Genomic DNA, 18,276 nt, shown 5'->3' with positions numbered 1-18,276 from the left:
CACAAATAATAAGCTAATGAGTTTCATTTCTATTGTTTATTCCTATTAAAATCCTATAACACATATATTATAGAGAGGGTTTAGGAGTACTTAAAATGAGAAGCAGTGATCACTAAAAGCCAGGATGATTTTACCAACAATAACTTTGCCAATACAAAAATATTTCTAACTGTTCCACGCTATTTGGACCTACTTTTATACTATTTTGTATATCCAAAAGGATCTGAAGACTAAAGGAAAAACATAATCACTATCTTCAAGTATTTTTAGAGCTTCCATGTAGAAGAGCATATACATTTAATCTATTTGACCACAGAGCAAAACCAGGAGCAATGAGGAGAAGACAAATAAGTTTAATGTCAGAAAAAACTTAATTGTCCAAAAGTGGGGTAAATGGCCTCCAGGGATGGTGGAATGCCCCTCATTAAATGTGTTCAGGTAAAAGCTGGGAAACCATTCATCTGGGAATATCATAGAAAGCACACTTTTTATGTACGGCTGCATGGCTAATGGTCATGAATCCTGTGATTCTGTGATATGTTTATGAATGTGGGATGCTCTCTCTAAGGTTGGAGCTCACATGTCATCTATGTCTTTCCATCTTATGAGACGCTTGTATAGGACTTCTCCCAAATTCTCCAAAAGCAGCCTACAGAATGTGCATTGATCTCTTAATATTGAATTACTAGTAGGAAAGTATACTGAGTTATCTTCAATCTTACTATATAGACAGCCCACCTCATACTCAGGTCATACAGTTCTCAAATTCAAAATGCTTCATTCACTTCAACTTCACAATTTTTTATTAGCAATGTGTTACAGATTATTCCTACTCACCAAGAATACCAATGTCCTTTAAGTGACCCTCAATTTTAATCCTTCTAAGATTGTGCTAGTTCTGATCTCAAAAAAAGTTTTTTTGGTGGAAAAGATGTAGACTAAAAATTAGTACTATAAAGATGGATTTAGCTAAAAGACCAGATGCCAAATGTCATTAATCATTTTATGTCTGCTTAGAAGGTGGTCTCTTCAACTCTGAGATACCACTACACACCTGTCAGATTGGCTAAGATGACAGGAAAAAATAATGATGCGGGAAAACTGGGACACTGAAGCACTGTTGGTGGAGTTGTGAACGAATCCAACTATTCTGGAGAGCAATCTGGAATTATGCCCAAAAAGTTATCAATCTGTACATACCCTTTGATCCAGCAGTGTGACTACTGGGCTTATATCCCAAAGAGATACTAAAGAAGGGAAAGGGACCTGTATGTGCCAAAATGTTTGTGGCAGCCCTTTTTGTGGTGGCTAGAAACTGGGAAATGAATGGAAGCCCATCAATTGGAGAATGGCTGGGTAAATTGTGGTATATGAATGTTATGGAATATTATTGTTCTATAAGAAATGACCAGCAGGATGAATACAGAGAGGCTTGGAAAGACTACATGAACTGATGCTAAGTGAAATGAGCAGAACCAGGAGATCATTATATACTTCAACAACAATACTGTAGGAGGATGTATTCTGATGGAAGTGGATTTCTTCAACAAAGAGAAGATCTAATTCAGCTCCAATTGATCTATGATGGACAGAATCAGCCACACCCAGAGAAGGAACACTGGAAAATGAGTGTTAACTATTTGCATTTTTGTTTTTCTTCTCAGGTTATTTTTACCTTCTGAATCCAATTCTTCCTGTGCAACAAGAGAACTGTTCAGTTCTGCACACATATATTGTATCTAGGATATACTATAACATATTTAATATGTATAATACTGCCTGCCATCTAGGGGAGGAGGTGGAGGGAGAGAAGGGAAAAGTCGGAACAGAAGTGAGTGCAAGGGATAATGCTGTAAAAAAATTACCCATGCATATGTACTGTCAATAAAAAAATTATTTAAAAAAAAAAAAAAAAAAAGGTGGTCTCTTGTACCTGGGATGTAACAACAACAATAATAGCTGCTACTATCTTATCCTTTTTCCTACTGTTTCAAAAGAAAAGAAAACTTATTTTTCTGAACATATGAGACATGAAACCTCCCCTAACATGTTAAATACCTGAGAAAAGTGATGTCTCTAAAGGAAGTCAAACCAATTACTCTGTAGTTGTCTAAGTAATAATATCAAAAAGAGAGGACTTTTCAGAAAATTTCTATACCCTCAGAATTTTTGAGAATTTATGATTTCTTCTAGGTAATCCTGAATTACCTACCTAGAGTTCTATTAAATTCTCCAAACTACTGCTTATTCAGGAAAAACACTAGGTCTTTGAACTGATTCTTAGAATTCTTTAGATTAAAAAACTTTTAGGGAAATAAGATAATAAAATCAAAGTCTATCCAGGAAAGTTAGTACAAACCTAACTAACAGGACTTACAGTTAAGACTTAAGACTTACAACTAGTAGTAATAATATTTAAAATAGTCTGTTTCTGACATTTATCAGACATACTATGTATAAGCAACTCCTGATTCCCTTACTAAAGGAGAAGAATACTGACCTAGACAAACCAAGATTAGAAATGATATCTTAAAATAGATTTTGATAGCTTTTAAGCTTTTTAGAACAAAACTATGTTCCTAATTATTCCTTATAAGCCTACATTTAAAAATGTTAAAATATAATCAGTTTGGGGTAGTCAAGTGGAGGACCTGAGTTCAAATCTGCTCTCAGATTTAACATTTCCTAGCTATGTGATCCTGGGCAAGTCACTTAACTCCAATTGCCTCAGCCAAAAAAAAATATTAATAATAATTAAAAAAAAAATATATATATATATATATATATATATAAAATCAGGTTGCTTCCCTTATCTTTTATCATCAGCTAAACCTAGAACTCTAAGAGTTTAATATGACTGTTGGAAAAAAGTCATAACCAAAATTGTATGCCTTCAAGATCTAAATACAAATATTTACTGACTCAGCAAAACCTGTCTGAAAATGAGAATAATTTCCTTTTTAGCAGAATTCAGTTGTACAATAAAACAAAATACAAAGCTAAGGTAGATAATATAACAGAATTAGAATTTTTAAAAGATCTTGACAGGCTAGAACACTGGACTGAATCTTACAAAATAAAACTTAATAAGAATAAATGTACAATCTTATATTAAGGCTAAAAATTTTTTTTCACAAGCACAAGATGGGAGAGATATATTGAAAAACAGTTCATCTGAAAAATACAGGGATCTTAATGGAATAAAGGCCATGTGAACAAAGCCTCCTTATATATGAACATTACACCCAAATAGAATAATTTGTTTAAGCAAATCTTCTTATGCCAGCATAATTCACCACAAAATATTTAGTAAAAACTTAAAATAGAAAATTAAAATTACAAGTAGCATTTTGGAGGCCTTCCTCATACTACAGAAAAATCTGAATGGCCTATATTACTCTCTCAAGAAAGTATTTTTTCTCCCCATCTTAAAATATTGGAAAGGGCATTGAAATATTTGCATGGATACATCTGATGTGTTGATACAGCTCTTAGCAATAAGTCCTTTAAAAGAGTGATCTTTTCCTTCAGATTCTGCAACAAAATTCGGATTGCAACAGTAAGCTGAAAAGTAAAGAGCACATTTAATTATTCCAGTCTTAAAATTTACAACAAATTACACAAAATCATTTTAATTCTGATACATATATGATCCTATCAAGAAAAGTTTCTGTTTCAGAAATGATAGTAATGTGCCGCCTTTCATAAAAAAAAAAAAAAAAAAAAAAAGTCTTTTAACATATCATTAGAAATATATGCATTTTGGATTGCTTATTGATAAAAATGTTAAACACCACAAGATAAAGCACAGATGGAGACCTCCCTCCAAGCTGAAATAGATAAGGGGATTTCAGAATTCTTGAACATAAAAGTAGTATATCTGTGAGTGATGGCAAGATTGAAGTATGACCTATCTTTGGGTGTGGCTGAGGTTGGATGGAGATAACATATTGAGAGATGAGTGGTTAGGACATTTGAGGGAGATCAATATTTAAGTTGAAGTGAAAGAAAGGTAATTACTCTCCATCTCACCATACCCTAAACTTCATGATTAAAAACAAATTCAAATTTCTGTTTTTCTAAGAGTTTTCATAGGAAGGTACAGGGTTCCAGTGACTAGTATCTATTGAGATTTTTGCAATGCCTGTTGCATAAGTAGCAAACCTACTTTTATCTTAAACCTTTTTTCTTTTTTTGCTTCAACCACCTGAATTCGCTGAGACCAGGTTACCTCCTCGTGACACATCTTCCTTGACTACTCTTTCCAGTACTGGTTTGCATTGTACTTTGACTCATACTACCTGACTCAATGGTGGGAGAGGTGAAATAGGATTTACTCCGTCATTTTCAGGTTCTTTTTCTAATACCATCACTCAATGATCTCTACTCCCAAAAAAGTTCATTTAATCTATTAAGATTCTGTGGTTGTATCTATCTACCTCTAGGAAGGAGAATTCCTTATTTTCTCAACAGATTCAGGATCTAACTCAAAAGAGTCTTTCTTTCCTTCCCTGATATAAGAAAACAGGAATTTTTATTTTATCCTAGCAACAGGGAGCCACTAGAATTTACTAAATAAGGTCAGACCTGGGCTCAAGGAAAACTACTTTTGCAGCAGAACATAAGACAGATAGTGAGAAACTTAAGGCAGAGATCAATTAGGACACCACTGCAATAATCTAGGCAAGAAGCTATGGGAGCCTAAGATGGTAGCTATGTGGATAGAGGGAAAAAGTGGAACAGGGGAGATGTAAAAGACATACATGAATTGATGCTGAGTGAAATGAGCAGAACCAGGAGAACATTGTACAGAGTAACAGCAAGACTGTGTGATGAACAACTATGACAGATTTAACTTTTCTCAGCAATACACTGATTCAAGATAATTCCAATACACCTGAAATGGAAAATGCCATCCACATCCAGAGAAAGAACTATTGAGACAGAATACAGTTTGAAAAATACTATTTTTACCTTTTTTGTTGTTTTCTCTTTCTTGAGGTTTTTTCCTTTTGTTTTTTCTTTCACAAGATTATCAATATTGAAATACATTTAAAAAGATTATAACCTATATTAAATTGTTTTCTCCCTTAAGGAGGGGGAGGGAAGGAAAATAAAACTGAAACTCAAAACAGTATTAAAAGCTATCTTTACATGAAACTGGAAAAAAATACAAGTTATTTTATTTTTTAATTAAGTGGGGGAAAAAAAAGAAAATAGCAGCACAAAAAAGCCTAAAACATGAGACAGTGAACATAACCCAACTTTAATATAGAGTTCAATGTCAAGAAACAGGCTGGGGAAATGATCAAACTGCAACCAAAAAAAGGCTGACCATAAACATCTACTCTAATGACAGGGAAAATCAAAAAACAAACTCAGAAGAAGACAACATGAAAATAGTCATGAGCAAAGCCTTAAAGAAAAAATATGCAAATTGGACACAAGCCCAACAAGAATTATTGGAAGATTTACATAATGAGATAAGAATGGAAAGGAAAAATTATGAAAAGAAATAAAAACATTGCAAAAAAATTATGAAAAGAGAATTAGCAGCTTGGTAAAAGAGGTACAAAATGATATAACAGCTCAAAAAAAATAATTGGCCAAATGGAAAAAGAGGCACAAAAATTCACTGAAATAAACTCCTTAAAAATTTTAATTGGGCAGGTAGAATATGATGACTTCAAAACATATCAGGAAACAATAAAAAAGAATCAAAAGAATGAAAAAGTAGAAGAAAATTTGAAATATCTCATCAGACAAACAACTGATCTGGAAAACAGATTGTGAAAATAGATTGAGGATGGATTTAAGAATTATTGGACTACCTGAAAGTCATCATCAGAAAAAAAGCCTTGACATCATATTTCAAAAAAAGGGAAATCCCCCTCTATATTAGAACCAGAGAGCAAAAGAGAAATCAAAAGAATTCTTTATCACTTCCCGAAAGAGGTCTCAAAATCAAATCTCTCAGGAATATTATAGCCAAATTCCAGAGTTCTTAGGTCAATGAGAAAATACTGCAAGCAGTCGGAAAGAAACAATTTAAAATCCATGGAGCCATAATCAGGATCACACAAGATCCACATCAAACGAATAGGATATTCCAGAAGGCAAAGGTGTTAGAATAATAAATAAAGAATAATCTACCCAGGAAAACTGAGTATAATCTTTCGGGGGGGGGGGGGGGGGGGGGGGGGGGGGGGGGGGGGGGTTCGGTGGGGGGGGGGGGGGGGGGGGGGGGGGGGGGGTGTGGAAGGGATTGGATATTTAATTAAATAAGAGGGTAAATTTCAAGGATTCCTGATGAAAAGACAAAACTAAATAGAAAATCTGAGATTCATATATAAGATTCAAGAGAAGCATAAAAAAGTTAACATGAAAGAGAAATCACAAGGTTAAAGTTAAACTCAATAATTATAATCCTATATGAAAATATGATACCTGTAATTTCTAAGAATTATTATTATTATGGCATAAAGAAGGATTCTAAATAGAGAGTTCAGATGTGAGTCAATTATGTTGGCAATAAACTCAAAGAAAATGAAGAAAGAAATGCACTGAGAGAAAAAGAGAAAAGGAGAGGTAGAAGGGGAAACATTTTCTCACATAAAAGAGGAATACAAGGAACAGCTTTTGTACTGGAGGGGAAAGGAGGGAACATTATCAATGCTTGAACTTCACTCCCATCAGAACTGGTTCAGAGAAAAAAAAAAAAAAAAACACACACACACACACACACACATATATATATATATATATATATATATATATATATATATATATATACACCCAATTGGGTACAGAAATACATCTTACTCAATAGGGAAGTAGAAAGGGAAGGGGATAAGAGAAAGGGAGGGATGGTAAAAGGGAGGGCAATAAAAGAAGGCAGTGATCAGAAGCCAAACAGATTTTAAGAGAAAAACAGAAAAGAAAGAAAGAAGGAAAAAACAGAAGAAAATAGTTTGTTAGTAATAATAACCACAAACTGAATAGGATGAAATCATCCATAAAACAGTAACAAAATGCCATAAAACAGTAACAAAATGGATTAGAAACTAGAATCCAGCAATATGTTGTTTACAAGAAATATGTGAAACAGAAAGAGATATACATAGCATTAAAATAAAGGACTGGAGCAGATATTATACTTCATTTGAAATTTAAAAAGTCAGAGGAAGCAATCTTGACCTCAGACAAAGCAAAAGTAAAAACAGACCTAACTAAAAGAGATAATAAAGGATACTTCATTTTGTCAAAAATTACCATATATATATGCACCAAATGGCAGTTTCCAAATTCTTAAAGGAAAAAAATAAATGAATTATAATAGGAGGAAAAAAACAGAAAAATTATATAGGAAAGGGAACTCAACTTTCCTCTCCCAGAGCTAGGTAAATCTATCTATAAAATAAATAAGAAAGCAATTTAAAAAGATTCACTGAATCTTAGAAAAAGCCAGATATGACAGACTTCTAGAGAAAACTGAATGGGAATGAAAAGGGGTATACTTTCTTTTCTTGGCTCTAAGCAGCATCAACACAAAAACTGACCATTAGGGAATAAAAACCTCACTATCAAATGCAGAAAAGCGGAATTTTCAGATCATAACTCAATAAAAACTACATTCAATAAAGGGTTATGAATGCATAAATTAAGAAAATAAATTTTGCAAATTAAAAAAAAAGAATTTTTCAGTGAGGAACAGGAAGTAATTTAAGGAAAATATCAGCTTTGGGTGTTGATGTTGGGGTGTACACCTTTTTCCTGATGTATCCTAGGAAGGGGTTGTACCTTCATAGCTGACTTACAAGGCTAGTATTTTGGTTAAATTACTTGGACTCTTCACTTAGGTTTTAGTATTTTGAAACTAAATAATTTAATTCTGAAGAATGATTATATCAAAGAACAAAGCAAAGAAACATTATTTCATAAGAAAGAATTAAAACAATGAGACAGCATAACAAAATCTGTGAGATGCACTCAGAGCAGTAGAGGAAAACATATTTCCAGATTGTCTTCTCATGAAGTTTTGTCATAAAAAGGAATGAAACATAAAGGATGATAGCTAACGGAGATGGATAGATCAAATAAGGAAAAAGAGAAACTGGGCATGTTTGAAAGCAATAAGGAAACAGCCAGTAAACAAGGAAGATTGAAGATTATTGAGAGAATAGAATATTAGAGAGGGCAATGTGCTAGAAAAGAAGGGATAGAGTGGTACCCTTGTGAAAGCAGAGGAGGTTTTTTGTTAAAAGAAGAAGCACTCTTCACATGAGACTAGAGTAAAGGAGGAAATAGCACATGACAGCTGAGTTTTGATAAGTAAAAGGAGATAAAATATGAAGTAAAGTTTTCAACTGAGAAGATTTGGAAAAGCTGTAAAATTTTTGAGGAAAGATGAAAAGAGCCATGTGGTGAGTGGAACAGTTAGTCAACTAGGGAGGTATAAAAGGATTGCCTTGAAGCACTGAGGACCTCATTGAGACTATGTAAGACAAAATTTTAGTAGATCCAAGCAATATAGTTTTGTAACTTTCTCCAACTTTGAGTTGGAGTATATGTATAGTATACATGAATATGTATATGAATAGGAGTACAATGGTAATAAGGCTGGGAAGTGCCAAGGATTGACAGGATAAGGGAGCAGGATTAGATTGTTTTTGAAAGAAATGCTTTACCAATTAGTCAAAATGGGCAAAAGAGAATATAGCTAGAAACACACTAGTTAAGGAACTGAGAGGCAGATGGGAGTCAAGATCATAATGAAGAGGAAGAACAAGGGTTAGAAAGACAGAGACTGATGTGAAATGCCAATAGACTGTTTCAGGATTCACCAACATGACAAGTGTGTAGCTATTGATTATGGCAAATGGGTAAATTCAGGAACTAGAAATTACACATAGCATTAATACACATATGTTTGAGAGAGTTTCAATATCTATGTTAAAGTTCCCAATGATGTAATCAATATTTGAAGAGGAAAGGAAGACTATGAGCCAGGAATTGTGCTTATCAGATTTGTTACAATGGGCAAGACATTTAATGCTTGTTTCCTTATCTATACAATAAGGATTAAAAAAAAAAATACCTATTTAAGAAACTCAAATCAATTAATATGCAGAATTCTTTGCAAACTTGAAAGCATCAGATTATAAATGTTACTGGTGTTATTGTTATTCTTATTGAAATATTAACAAGACCTAGAGAAAAGCCTCTTAGGGTTCCTCTTTGCAAGATCTATGAAAGATAAGATTCACATAGGAGAGGTAAGCATGAAAGATTATCATGTATACCCACACTGGAGGGAATACCCACATCAATGAGTTCCAGTTAAGTACTGAATATACAGATCTTGAATACTTAATCTCAAAGATGAAAGGATTTTGTCAGATTCCAAGTTAAAACAAAGGAGAACAGAAATTTTGTTACTGCCTTTACCTTGGTTGTACTTTCTCCATTTCTTTCACACTGGTTGCGCTGTTGGATTTTCTCAGCAATTTCTTGTGCAATATAACAAGTGGAATCATATGTAGACAACCTTTATCAAAATTAAGTGAAAAAAGATTTCAGACTCTTAAAGAAAATGTCTTTATTTTCCAATTTTAAATATCCAGATCTATTTTCTAGCATTAGTGAAATAGAAACAAGTTGCAAATGAAAAAAGGTATCAAAAAGTATTAAAGGAATTCTCTAATCAAAGCTCCAAAGTAGTTTAGGGAAGAAAGGAACTTGAGGGAGGGGATAAGCACTTATTATGTGCTGGGCATAGTGCTAAGCACTTTACAAATATTATCTTATTTGACCTGCTAGAAAACTAAATGCAGCTATAATCATTTGCTCATTCAACAAACATTTAATGCCTATGATAAAGCTACTATATGTAAAGGGCTGAAACTCTGAATATGTGCACTGGAATAAGACACCTGAGCACTTAAGGCTAACTACCGATTGGACAATACTCTATTAGCATATGCTTGGAAAATGGCCCTTTCCACTATTCTGTGCTGGCTCAGATCTTTTGGTGTATACAGATAATTGTAAGAGGGATTAGGGGGTGGAGTAAGACAAGCCAGGGTCACTTTGGCTGTGGACAAGGAGGAGAGAGGAGGTTGTGGAGAGCTCGAGGAGTTTTCATCCATCTCCTTTACTTCTCCCCCTAAAGACCAAGGACTTTTGCTTATCCTGACTCTGGCTAATTCTAAGGCATCCAGGGTGCTAACCCGGACTTCACAACTATCAAACTAGAGTTTGTGGGAAACAGAAAAAGAAAAGATGAGTAAGACTAAAAATGTACCTTTGTACAAAAAGAATATTGGATTTAGAGTTAGAGAACAAAAGTTTGAATACCACCTTTTTTTACTTAATATATCTGTGATCTGTGTTAGGCAAGTCACTTAACCTGGGAGTCAGGATTAGACTGGATGACTACTAAAGACAATCAAGGAACATTTATATGCCAGCACTATACCATGTGCTAAGAATACAAATACAATAAAACAAAAAATTTCTCTTACCAAAAAACTTACACCTAAATCAAGCAAGAAACAAACATATACTGGATAACTATAAGGAGAATAAGTACAAAGTAGATACTTGTTTAAATAAACACAAGATAATTTGGGAGAATGAGCACTCTCAAGAGATCAAAAAAGCTTTATAGAAAAGATGAAGTTTGAGCACCATTTTAAAAGAAGGGACTCTATGAGGCACAAGTAAAGAAGGATATGTAGGATGGTCAATACAAAAATTTGGAGAAAGGAAATGGATGCCTTGTGTAAAAATAAAGAGAAGGCTATTTTGGCTAAATTGCAGAATTTAGGAAATCCAATCAGACTACAAAAATGTAAAAAATTACCAGGTTGTAAAGGGTTGTGAAAACAGAGGAATTTATATTTTATCCAACCAGCAACAGGGAGTCAGTAGAATTTGTTTAGGAAAAACTATAGTCATAGTTTAGGAGAAATTCAATGATGAAAGTCTTAAGGTAGAGATATGCTTTGCAAAACTTCACATGTATAATAGTCTGCCTCCTCAATAGTTAGTAGAAGAACTAGAAAGACAGAGAATTTGGAAATGAAAAATTTTTAAATGAATAATGAAAAATTAAAAACAAAAAGCTTTAAAGATTTAAGGCAGATGGACTAATTAAGAGGCTATTGCAATAATCTTCTAAGCAAGGAGAACCAGATGAAGATAGCTGGAGGAAAGAGTAAGATGTAAGAAATGTTGTGAAATTAGAAATGGTAACAATTGACTGGATACTGAGTGATAGTGCTTTCATCAGAAATAGGGAAGTGTAGAAGAGGAATAGGTTTGAAAGGAAAGACACTAAATTATGTTCGGAAAAGCTGTTTGAGATATTTGGCAGACTTCCAGTTTGAAAGAGCCAATGGGCTCTTAGGAATAAAAAGCTTAGGGGAGAGACAGTACTGGATACATAGGTTTATGAGTCATCTAAGCAATTCTTGTTTTCTTTTTCAAGGCTGAATATACAGAAAAGTTGGGAACTTCACACATATGCATACCATTTTAAGTTCAATACAATTTGAGGTATTCTTTTGAGATATTGAGCTACAAAGGCAAAAAAGTCTGACCTCAGGGAACTTACAGTGTAAGGAATGGGGAACACACTGAGGAAAATAGACATACATTATAGGTACATACAAAAAATGAAGGTAGCTAAGTGGCTCAATGGATAGAGTGCTGAGCCTGGAGTTAGTAAGACTTGAGTTCAAATTAAGCTTCAGATACTAGCTAAATGATACTGAAGAAGTCACTTAGCTTGTTTACCTCAAATTGATGGAGAAGGAAATAGCAAACAACTCTAGTCATTTGTCAAGAAAACCCCAAATCCATACACAATATTGGCTTACTATGGGCCATAAGTTACAGGCAGTTAGATCCAATTGTGTAAATGAACAACACATATAAATTAAACTTGGTAGAAAAGGCAATATAAAACTGGGGAGAATGAGAAAGGAAGGCCTCTTGCAGAATATAGCACTTCAGTCTTCAAACAAGGGATCCTGAGAGGCAGACGCAAGGTAGGAACATATTTTAGGCATGGGGAACATTCAATGTAAAGGCAGAGGAATGGGAAATGAAGTGTTAAATAAAATAACATCAAGGCCAGTTTAACTAAACCACACAGTACATAGAGGCCATAATGTGGATATAAATCTATAAAGGATAGAAAGGAGCCAGATTGTGAAATCATGTGACATTTACTCCTAAGAGAATGATTTGTGATTTATATATATAGATAATTATTCTACAAATATAGATCACAACTTCACTATACCACAAATCTTATTCATGTCTTTCTACAAATTCTCTAGAAAAGCTACAACACTATTCTTCCCTGTCCCCAATTCCCCAAGCAAGCTCTTCAACAACCGGGATGTTGTTTTTAAGATATGTAGGAGGCCTTCCTTATAGGAAGTTCCTCTGGTAAAGGGTAAACTCTTCATCACTAGATGAAAATCACACTTCTTGATAATGTTTGTTAGTAGCTAAACTGTAGTAGATAGAGAGTCAGACAGATCAATCAAATCAACATTTATTAAGTGCCTACTATGTGCCAGGCATGTACTGTGACAGTCAAACAATTTCTACTCACAAGGAGTTTACATTCTAATGGGGAGATAAGTACATGTATAAATATATATATATATACACACACACATATATATATATATATACATACACACACAGCATAAATAAAAGTGAATACATATATATATACAAAGGAATTAAATACAAGGTTGTTTGGGAAGATATTAATATTCAAGAAGATCAGGTAAGACTTTATGCAGAAGATGGTGAGTATTAAATTAAAACCTTGTTGAAGGCTTAGCCTGAGAAAATGAGAAAATACCAACCTGATAAATTGACCCTGCACTAATCCAGCTTGATATTTTCATATTTTTTCAAGCTAAGCCTTCAACAAGGCCCCTAACAGTAAGAAGGGAGGACATTTTAGGAATGTGGGACAGCCAGGGTAATTGCACAGAGTTGGAATCAGAAAAAAAAAAATTTGAGTTTCAATTCTTACTCAATGTTTATTAGCTATGTGAAGCGAAACACATCATTTAGCATCTCAGCTTGTTTCATCACCTGAAAAATAGTGATATTAATAGACCCTACTCCCATAGAGTATAAGAATTAAATGAAATAATAAAGTGTTCTGTTAACTTTAAAATACTATTTAAACATTAACTATTACTATTATGAAGTTTAGGAATTATATGATTTCTAGCAGGTTCTATCCCTTTTTCATTACTAAATACTATAAGAATTACAAAAAAAAAAAAATTTCACCACCTATTGGCCAAATAGACACTGCTGTGCATGTCACACTTAATTACCCTGAAATTAACCTAAATTTTTCATATATCAGAATCTACTCTCTATTCTTCCCTGTCCCCAATTCTCCAAGTAAGGTCTTCAACAACCGGGATGTTGTTCTTTTTAAGATACGTAGGAGGCAGTTGGTTAGTGTAGTGGATAGAGCACCAGCCCTGATGTCAAGAGTACCCGAATTCAAATCTAGCCTCAGATACTTAATACTTCCTGACTGTGTGACCTTAACTGTGTGACCTTAACCCCACTTAACCCCAATTGCCTCAGCAAAACAAAACAAAACAAAAAGTGTCCCCAGTGTCTTGGGCTATATGGATTTGGTACATCTGTTGAATTTTATTTACCCATGTATATTTCTTTCTCTCTACATTACACATTTCTTAAGGGATCCAGGTTTATGTATCTTTCCATCTTGCCTTAGTAACACTGTGACTTATACATACTTAAAGACACTTCAAAACTTCCTTGCAAAGTTGTTCTCTTTGCACCTACCTTTAGCTTTAGCTCTTTCCTATGAGCTAACACTCCTTCCTTACCTCATTTATGATGAGTACTCTGTCACGTTGCACATTATTTGTATTTAATGAATATTTATTGGGTTCTTATATAATGAAAGAATACTTGGAAATGATCTCCCACCTACCCATCCCCTTTGTAGTTTATTGGGTTGATAATCAAACTAGCCTTAGTCTCCTTTTTCTTCCATTCTTATCCTATTTACTGGTGAGCTCTTAATCTTTTCTCTGTAGGTTTCCAAAAAGACTACTATTTAAGCCCCTATGAAAGAAATGGGATACCTGTCCTTATTCACTCTCAGCTTTCTATGGTTGAGATTCATTAAGAACTTCTGCTGTTTCAAGGTGAATGCTAACTTAGCTGGTTTCTTATAAATGTTTTACTCAGTTTCAAAGGGGAAAATTGATAAAATATGAAACAATGTGGTTTTTGCCTTTATCTCCATGCATGTATGCATTTGTCTTTGTATCCTGTATTTAGTTATTTATGACCAAGTTGTAGTCAATTGCCTTCTAACTTTTATATGTGCATTCACTGTGTCCCAAACCTAGAAAACTAAATCTTTAAATCTTTGACTCTCTGGCTTCCTTCAAAACTCAGATCGAGAACTACTTTCTGTATGGATTCTTTCCTGATCCTACTATTAGATAGTTCCCCATGTTAAAGAGGTCAGGGTTTGGAATCAAGATCTTTGTTCAAATGCCATACTTTCTATTTACTAATCTGTGTGACCTGGGAAAAGTCACTTAACTTTCCTGAATCAATTTCCTCATGTACAAAATGAGAGTAGGTCTGGGCCTCTAAGATGACCTGTAGTTATAAATCTACAATCTCATGACTTGTATGTTTTGACTACACCCATATCTGTCCATTGTGTGTCCTCCCTTGAAATGTAAGCTCTCTCCAAGAGCAAAAATTGTTTTCCTTTTGGTCTTTGTATCATATCCAGGGCATAGCACAGTGTCTGGCATAGCAAAGGCCTGAAAAAAAGTGTTATTTGATTGATTTGTCGATTTAAAAAAGGAGCAAAGTAGAGAAGAGCAATACCGAATGTTAGGGTACATAATTCAGAGTGAACGTGACTAAAATTAGATTACAGAGAGTCCTCTAAAAGCCAGGTAGGAGAGTTGAGAATTGGAGCATTAATTATCAGTGCTCGCTTTTGTTAATGAAAAGAATGTCTTTTAGCAAGGCCATCTGGGCTAGATAATAATGGATAGAGCCCAAAGCCTGGAAGTCAGGAAGATTTAAGTTCCAATTTCGGCTTCAGGCTCTTACTAGTTTTGACTCTAGGAAAAGTCACTGAAACTGCCTCAGTTTTCTCAACCGTAAAATGGGAATAATACTATTAGCATTCCCTCCCAATGAGATAATTATAACACACTGCCTGGCACACAGTAAGTGCTATATACATGTCATTATTATTTTTTTTATTATTATCATTTCTCCTCTGTGTCGCCGACAGCCCGAACTGGAGGAGGATGAGGGACAACGAAATCCAATTCAAGTTTCCTAAATGCGGTTCTGTTCTCTAAAGCGCTAGTTTTGCCCTCAGAAAGCGCAGACTCTCCGCTCTTCCTTCTTTTCCTCCCAAGAAAGCTGCTCCCAGCATCTAACCGCGCTCCCACCCACCTTGGCAGGCGCTTTTTCTCCCCCCCCCCCCCCCAGCCCCACCAGCTCCCCAGCCTGTCCCTCAGAAGCCTGCTCTGGGTCCCTCAGTCCAGGCCTCACCAGGGGTCCGGCGCCATGACGCTGCCTCGGCTCTTCCCCAAACTTCCGGGTTGATGACGTGATCTACAGTAAACCAAACGGCTCAAACTCCAACGGTCGGAGTCAGAGAAGCAAGAGTGTATCTTTCTAGCAGAGCCACGAGGGGGCGGGGCGGGGCGGGGCTAGGAGGAAAAAGGTGGAACCGAAAGAGGAAAGAAAAATCCTTACCGGAAAGCAAGGGGAGGCCTAATAAATCCTCTACTTTAACTCCCCCATTTCTCCATCTTTTTGTTGGTTTCTTTTTTTTTTTTTTTTTTGAAGGGGGGGGGATGTTTTTTTAAATTTCCATAGTGATCATGTTGTGAAAGAAAACATAGGCAAAAAAAAAATAATCAAATCAAGTAATAATTGTAAAACACAGCTCCTAAAGTAGGTGCAAGATAGATGTTAGATAGGATTATTATTATTTATTCAAAATCTCTTTCAAATGGTTCCTACCTGTGTTACAGTGATCCTGGGCAAATCACTTAATCTTTAATGTCTGTTTTCTCATCTGTGGACAAGATTTGGAAGGAAAACCTGAAAAGGTCTTTCCAACTTTGAATCTATAAGCCTATGAATGTAAAATAAAAATCAAAGAGCAAAAATAGAGAAAGGGGAAGGAAGAGGAGTGAATGGAAAGCAGGCCGCCTCAGAGAAAGGAAGATCTCTGAGTAGGCACTAGATGTGAACCAGAGACGAATTGAGATGAAACTTTAAGATTATAATCTTTAACCTCAGTTCCTCCCTGGAACTCTCTAAGAGGTGGTTTTCAAAGAGATTATTGCCACTCCCACAACATAAATCTACGAAAAATCATTTTAGCCCATATTTTAGTCAAATAGAATTAAGCATATATTACAATTTTAGAATAACCCAAAGAATTCTAAATATAAAATGAAAATGTTCCATCAACTGACAAAATGTTAAAATTTTTATAATTGTAATAAATTAAATTCTTTGTAAAGGTGAGTCATTAATTTATCAGATCAACTACCTCCTCCTACTAGAGGAAGATAAAAGTTTAATCAAATGTTACCATATCTTGGCCACTTAGCCCTGATACATATTAAGTGATAACTTATCTCTTTAGTTTGCTATATCTCTATGTGCAACATATTCTGTTTAGATTAGCTGAAACATTTGTTCATACACACATTTTCAATGTGAGCATTTATACTTTGAAAAGTATAATTTGGGACTTAATTTATTTTGTTTTGTTGATTGTTTAGACTTAAGAAAGTGATGGAGAAAAATGTTAATAATGTTAAAAAGGTGAAACTAAAAAGTATCTTATGTATAGAAAATTTACATACTATGGAGACACATTTATCAAGTGAAAACATCTTTACTGTATGAACTAATTATCTTTTTAGATACAACAAAAAAATCTTTTTAGTTGGTTGAAACATTTGGTCACATTCCTTAGGACCTGAATAAAAATAATGGACTGGACAAAATCAGAGATAGGAATGTCTGGAGAAATCATTTCAGCTAACACCTTGAGAAAGAATCATTTTTGTGGAAAGAACAAAGCACTAACTCAGTTTCAATCTAGCTTTTCTGTCTCCAAGGTGGCAGGTCCCCTGCCTGGAGGCCTTTTGGCCAGAAGAACTTGCTACACTTACAATGATCTAAAGGATCTGGACTTTTTCATCAAATCAATTCTGCTTCCTCTAAGCTGAAAAAAAAAAAAAAAAAAAGATGAAAGACTGAGTCATTTTTTTTTTTTTTTTTGTACTCAGGTTTAGTTTAGCAATTCCTAAATTATCAGTCCTTCCAGCTGTGCAACCAAATTTTGGTCATCACATAAACCCTTTTTTTTCCATGGCCAGGAACCAGTTTCTCTCAAGTTTTCATACGGTCAGAAGGTCAGAAACTAGAAACTAGGTATAAAATGTATAAGCATGCTCTGTGTAATCTACAAACATTTGTTATGTTGTTGACAAATTGTACAGCCAGCTTAGATGGCAACATAATAGGCCATAAAGAAAATGCATTACTACACTCTAGTAAAACTCAAAAAATGAAATAGAACCATTACTGATAAAGGAAAACTAAGAGAAATGACTTGGAAACCCCTCCATAAGAAAGATTTCTACACTAAGCAGAGGTAAACCAGAAGAGTCAAAAGGTACAACAACACTAATGGAACCACAAGAAGACAGAATCCAGGATTCTTACAATGGAGCCCATGCAAGAGACAGGACTACATCAATGCCCAAGCAATGTAGCACAGTGCCCCACAGGCCACCCCAAGACAAAGGATAGGATCAGCCTAGCACCCTGACAGAAATGGACCAGATATCCATTGCCTGAGCCCCATCCAGACACAAGATGAAATAAGCAACCAGGAAACACCAAGCACAAACAATCCTGTCCTACTGTCTATAGTGTGTGTGAATATATACGTATATGTATATATAGTTTGTATATAGCATAGTAAAAAACAGAGCCAAACCAGCACCCAAGCAAATCAAGGTCCAAAATGTTTCCTGTAATCTCTGACCCCCTTAATGTCTCTTGGCTGACTACTCTCAAGGGTCCTGCTGCTGATACTCAAAACTGCCTCCAATGCCCTTATATGTGCTGTTACCTTATGTACTCCAGGCTGGCCTCAACCATAGCATCACAGATCCC

The 18,276-nt window shown here is 34.8% G+C and overlaps 1 protein-coding gene across 5 annotated transcripts in view; it reads right to left on the bottom strand.

The window, feature by feature from the left end:
- The window catches only part of STX8 (syntaxin 8), a 270,898-nt gene extending 252,622 nt beyond the window's left edge, over window positions 1–18,276 (bottom strand). For 4 of the 5 annotated variants that reach the window (XR_004233765.1, XM_031965509.1, XM_031965510.1 and 1 more), the window contains exons 1-3: window positions 18,233–18,276; window positions 9,448–9,547; window positions 3,470–3,564 (exon numbers count right to left, since the gene is read on the bottom strand). Coding sequence is in view for 4 of the 5 variants with exons in the window: in XM_031965509.1 (XP_031821369.1) it covers window positions 3,470–3,564; window positions 9,448–9,547; window positions 18,233–18,261 (224 nt within the window). In the remaining variant the exon portion in view is untranslated. Of the gene's footprint in view, window positions 1–3,469; window positions 3,565–9,447; window positions 9,548–15,618; window positions 15,741–18,232 lie in introns of those variants that run through there. The other variant, XM_031965511.1, reaches the window with a different exon arrangement.

This window comes from Sarcophilus harrisii, chromosome 4, assembly GCF_902635505.1.
Source record: "Sarcophilus harrisii chromosome 4, mSarHar1.11, whole genome shotgun sequence".
In the NCBI taxonomy this organism is placed as follows: Eukaryota; Metazoa; Chordata; class Mammalia; order Dasyuromorphia; family Dasyuridae; genus Sarcophilus; species Sarcophilus harrisii.
Note: the sequence above shows the minus strand (reverse complement) of the source record. Positions and strands in the feature narration are given on the sequence as shown.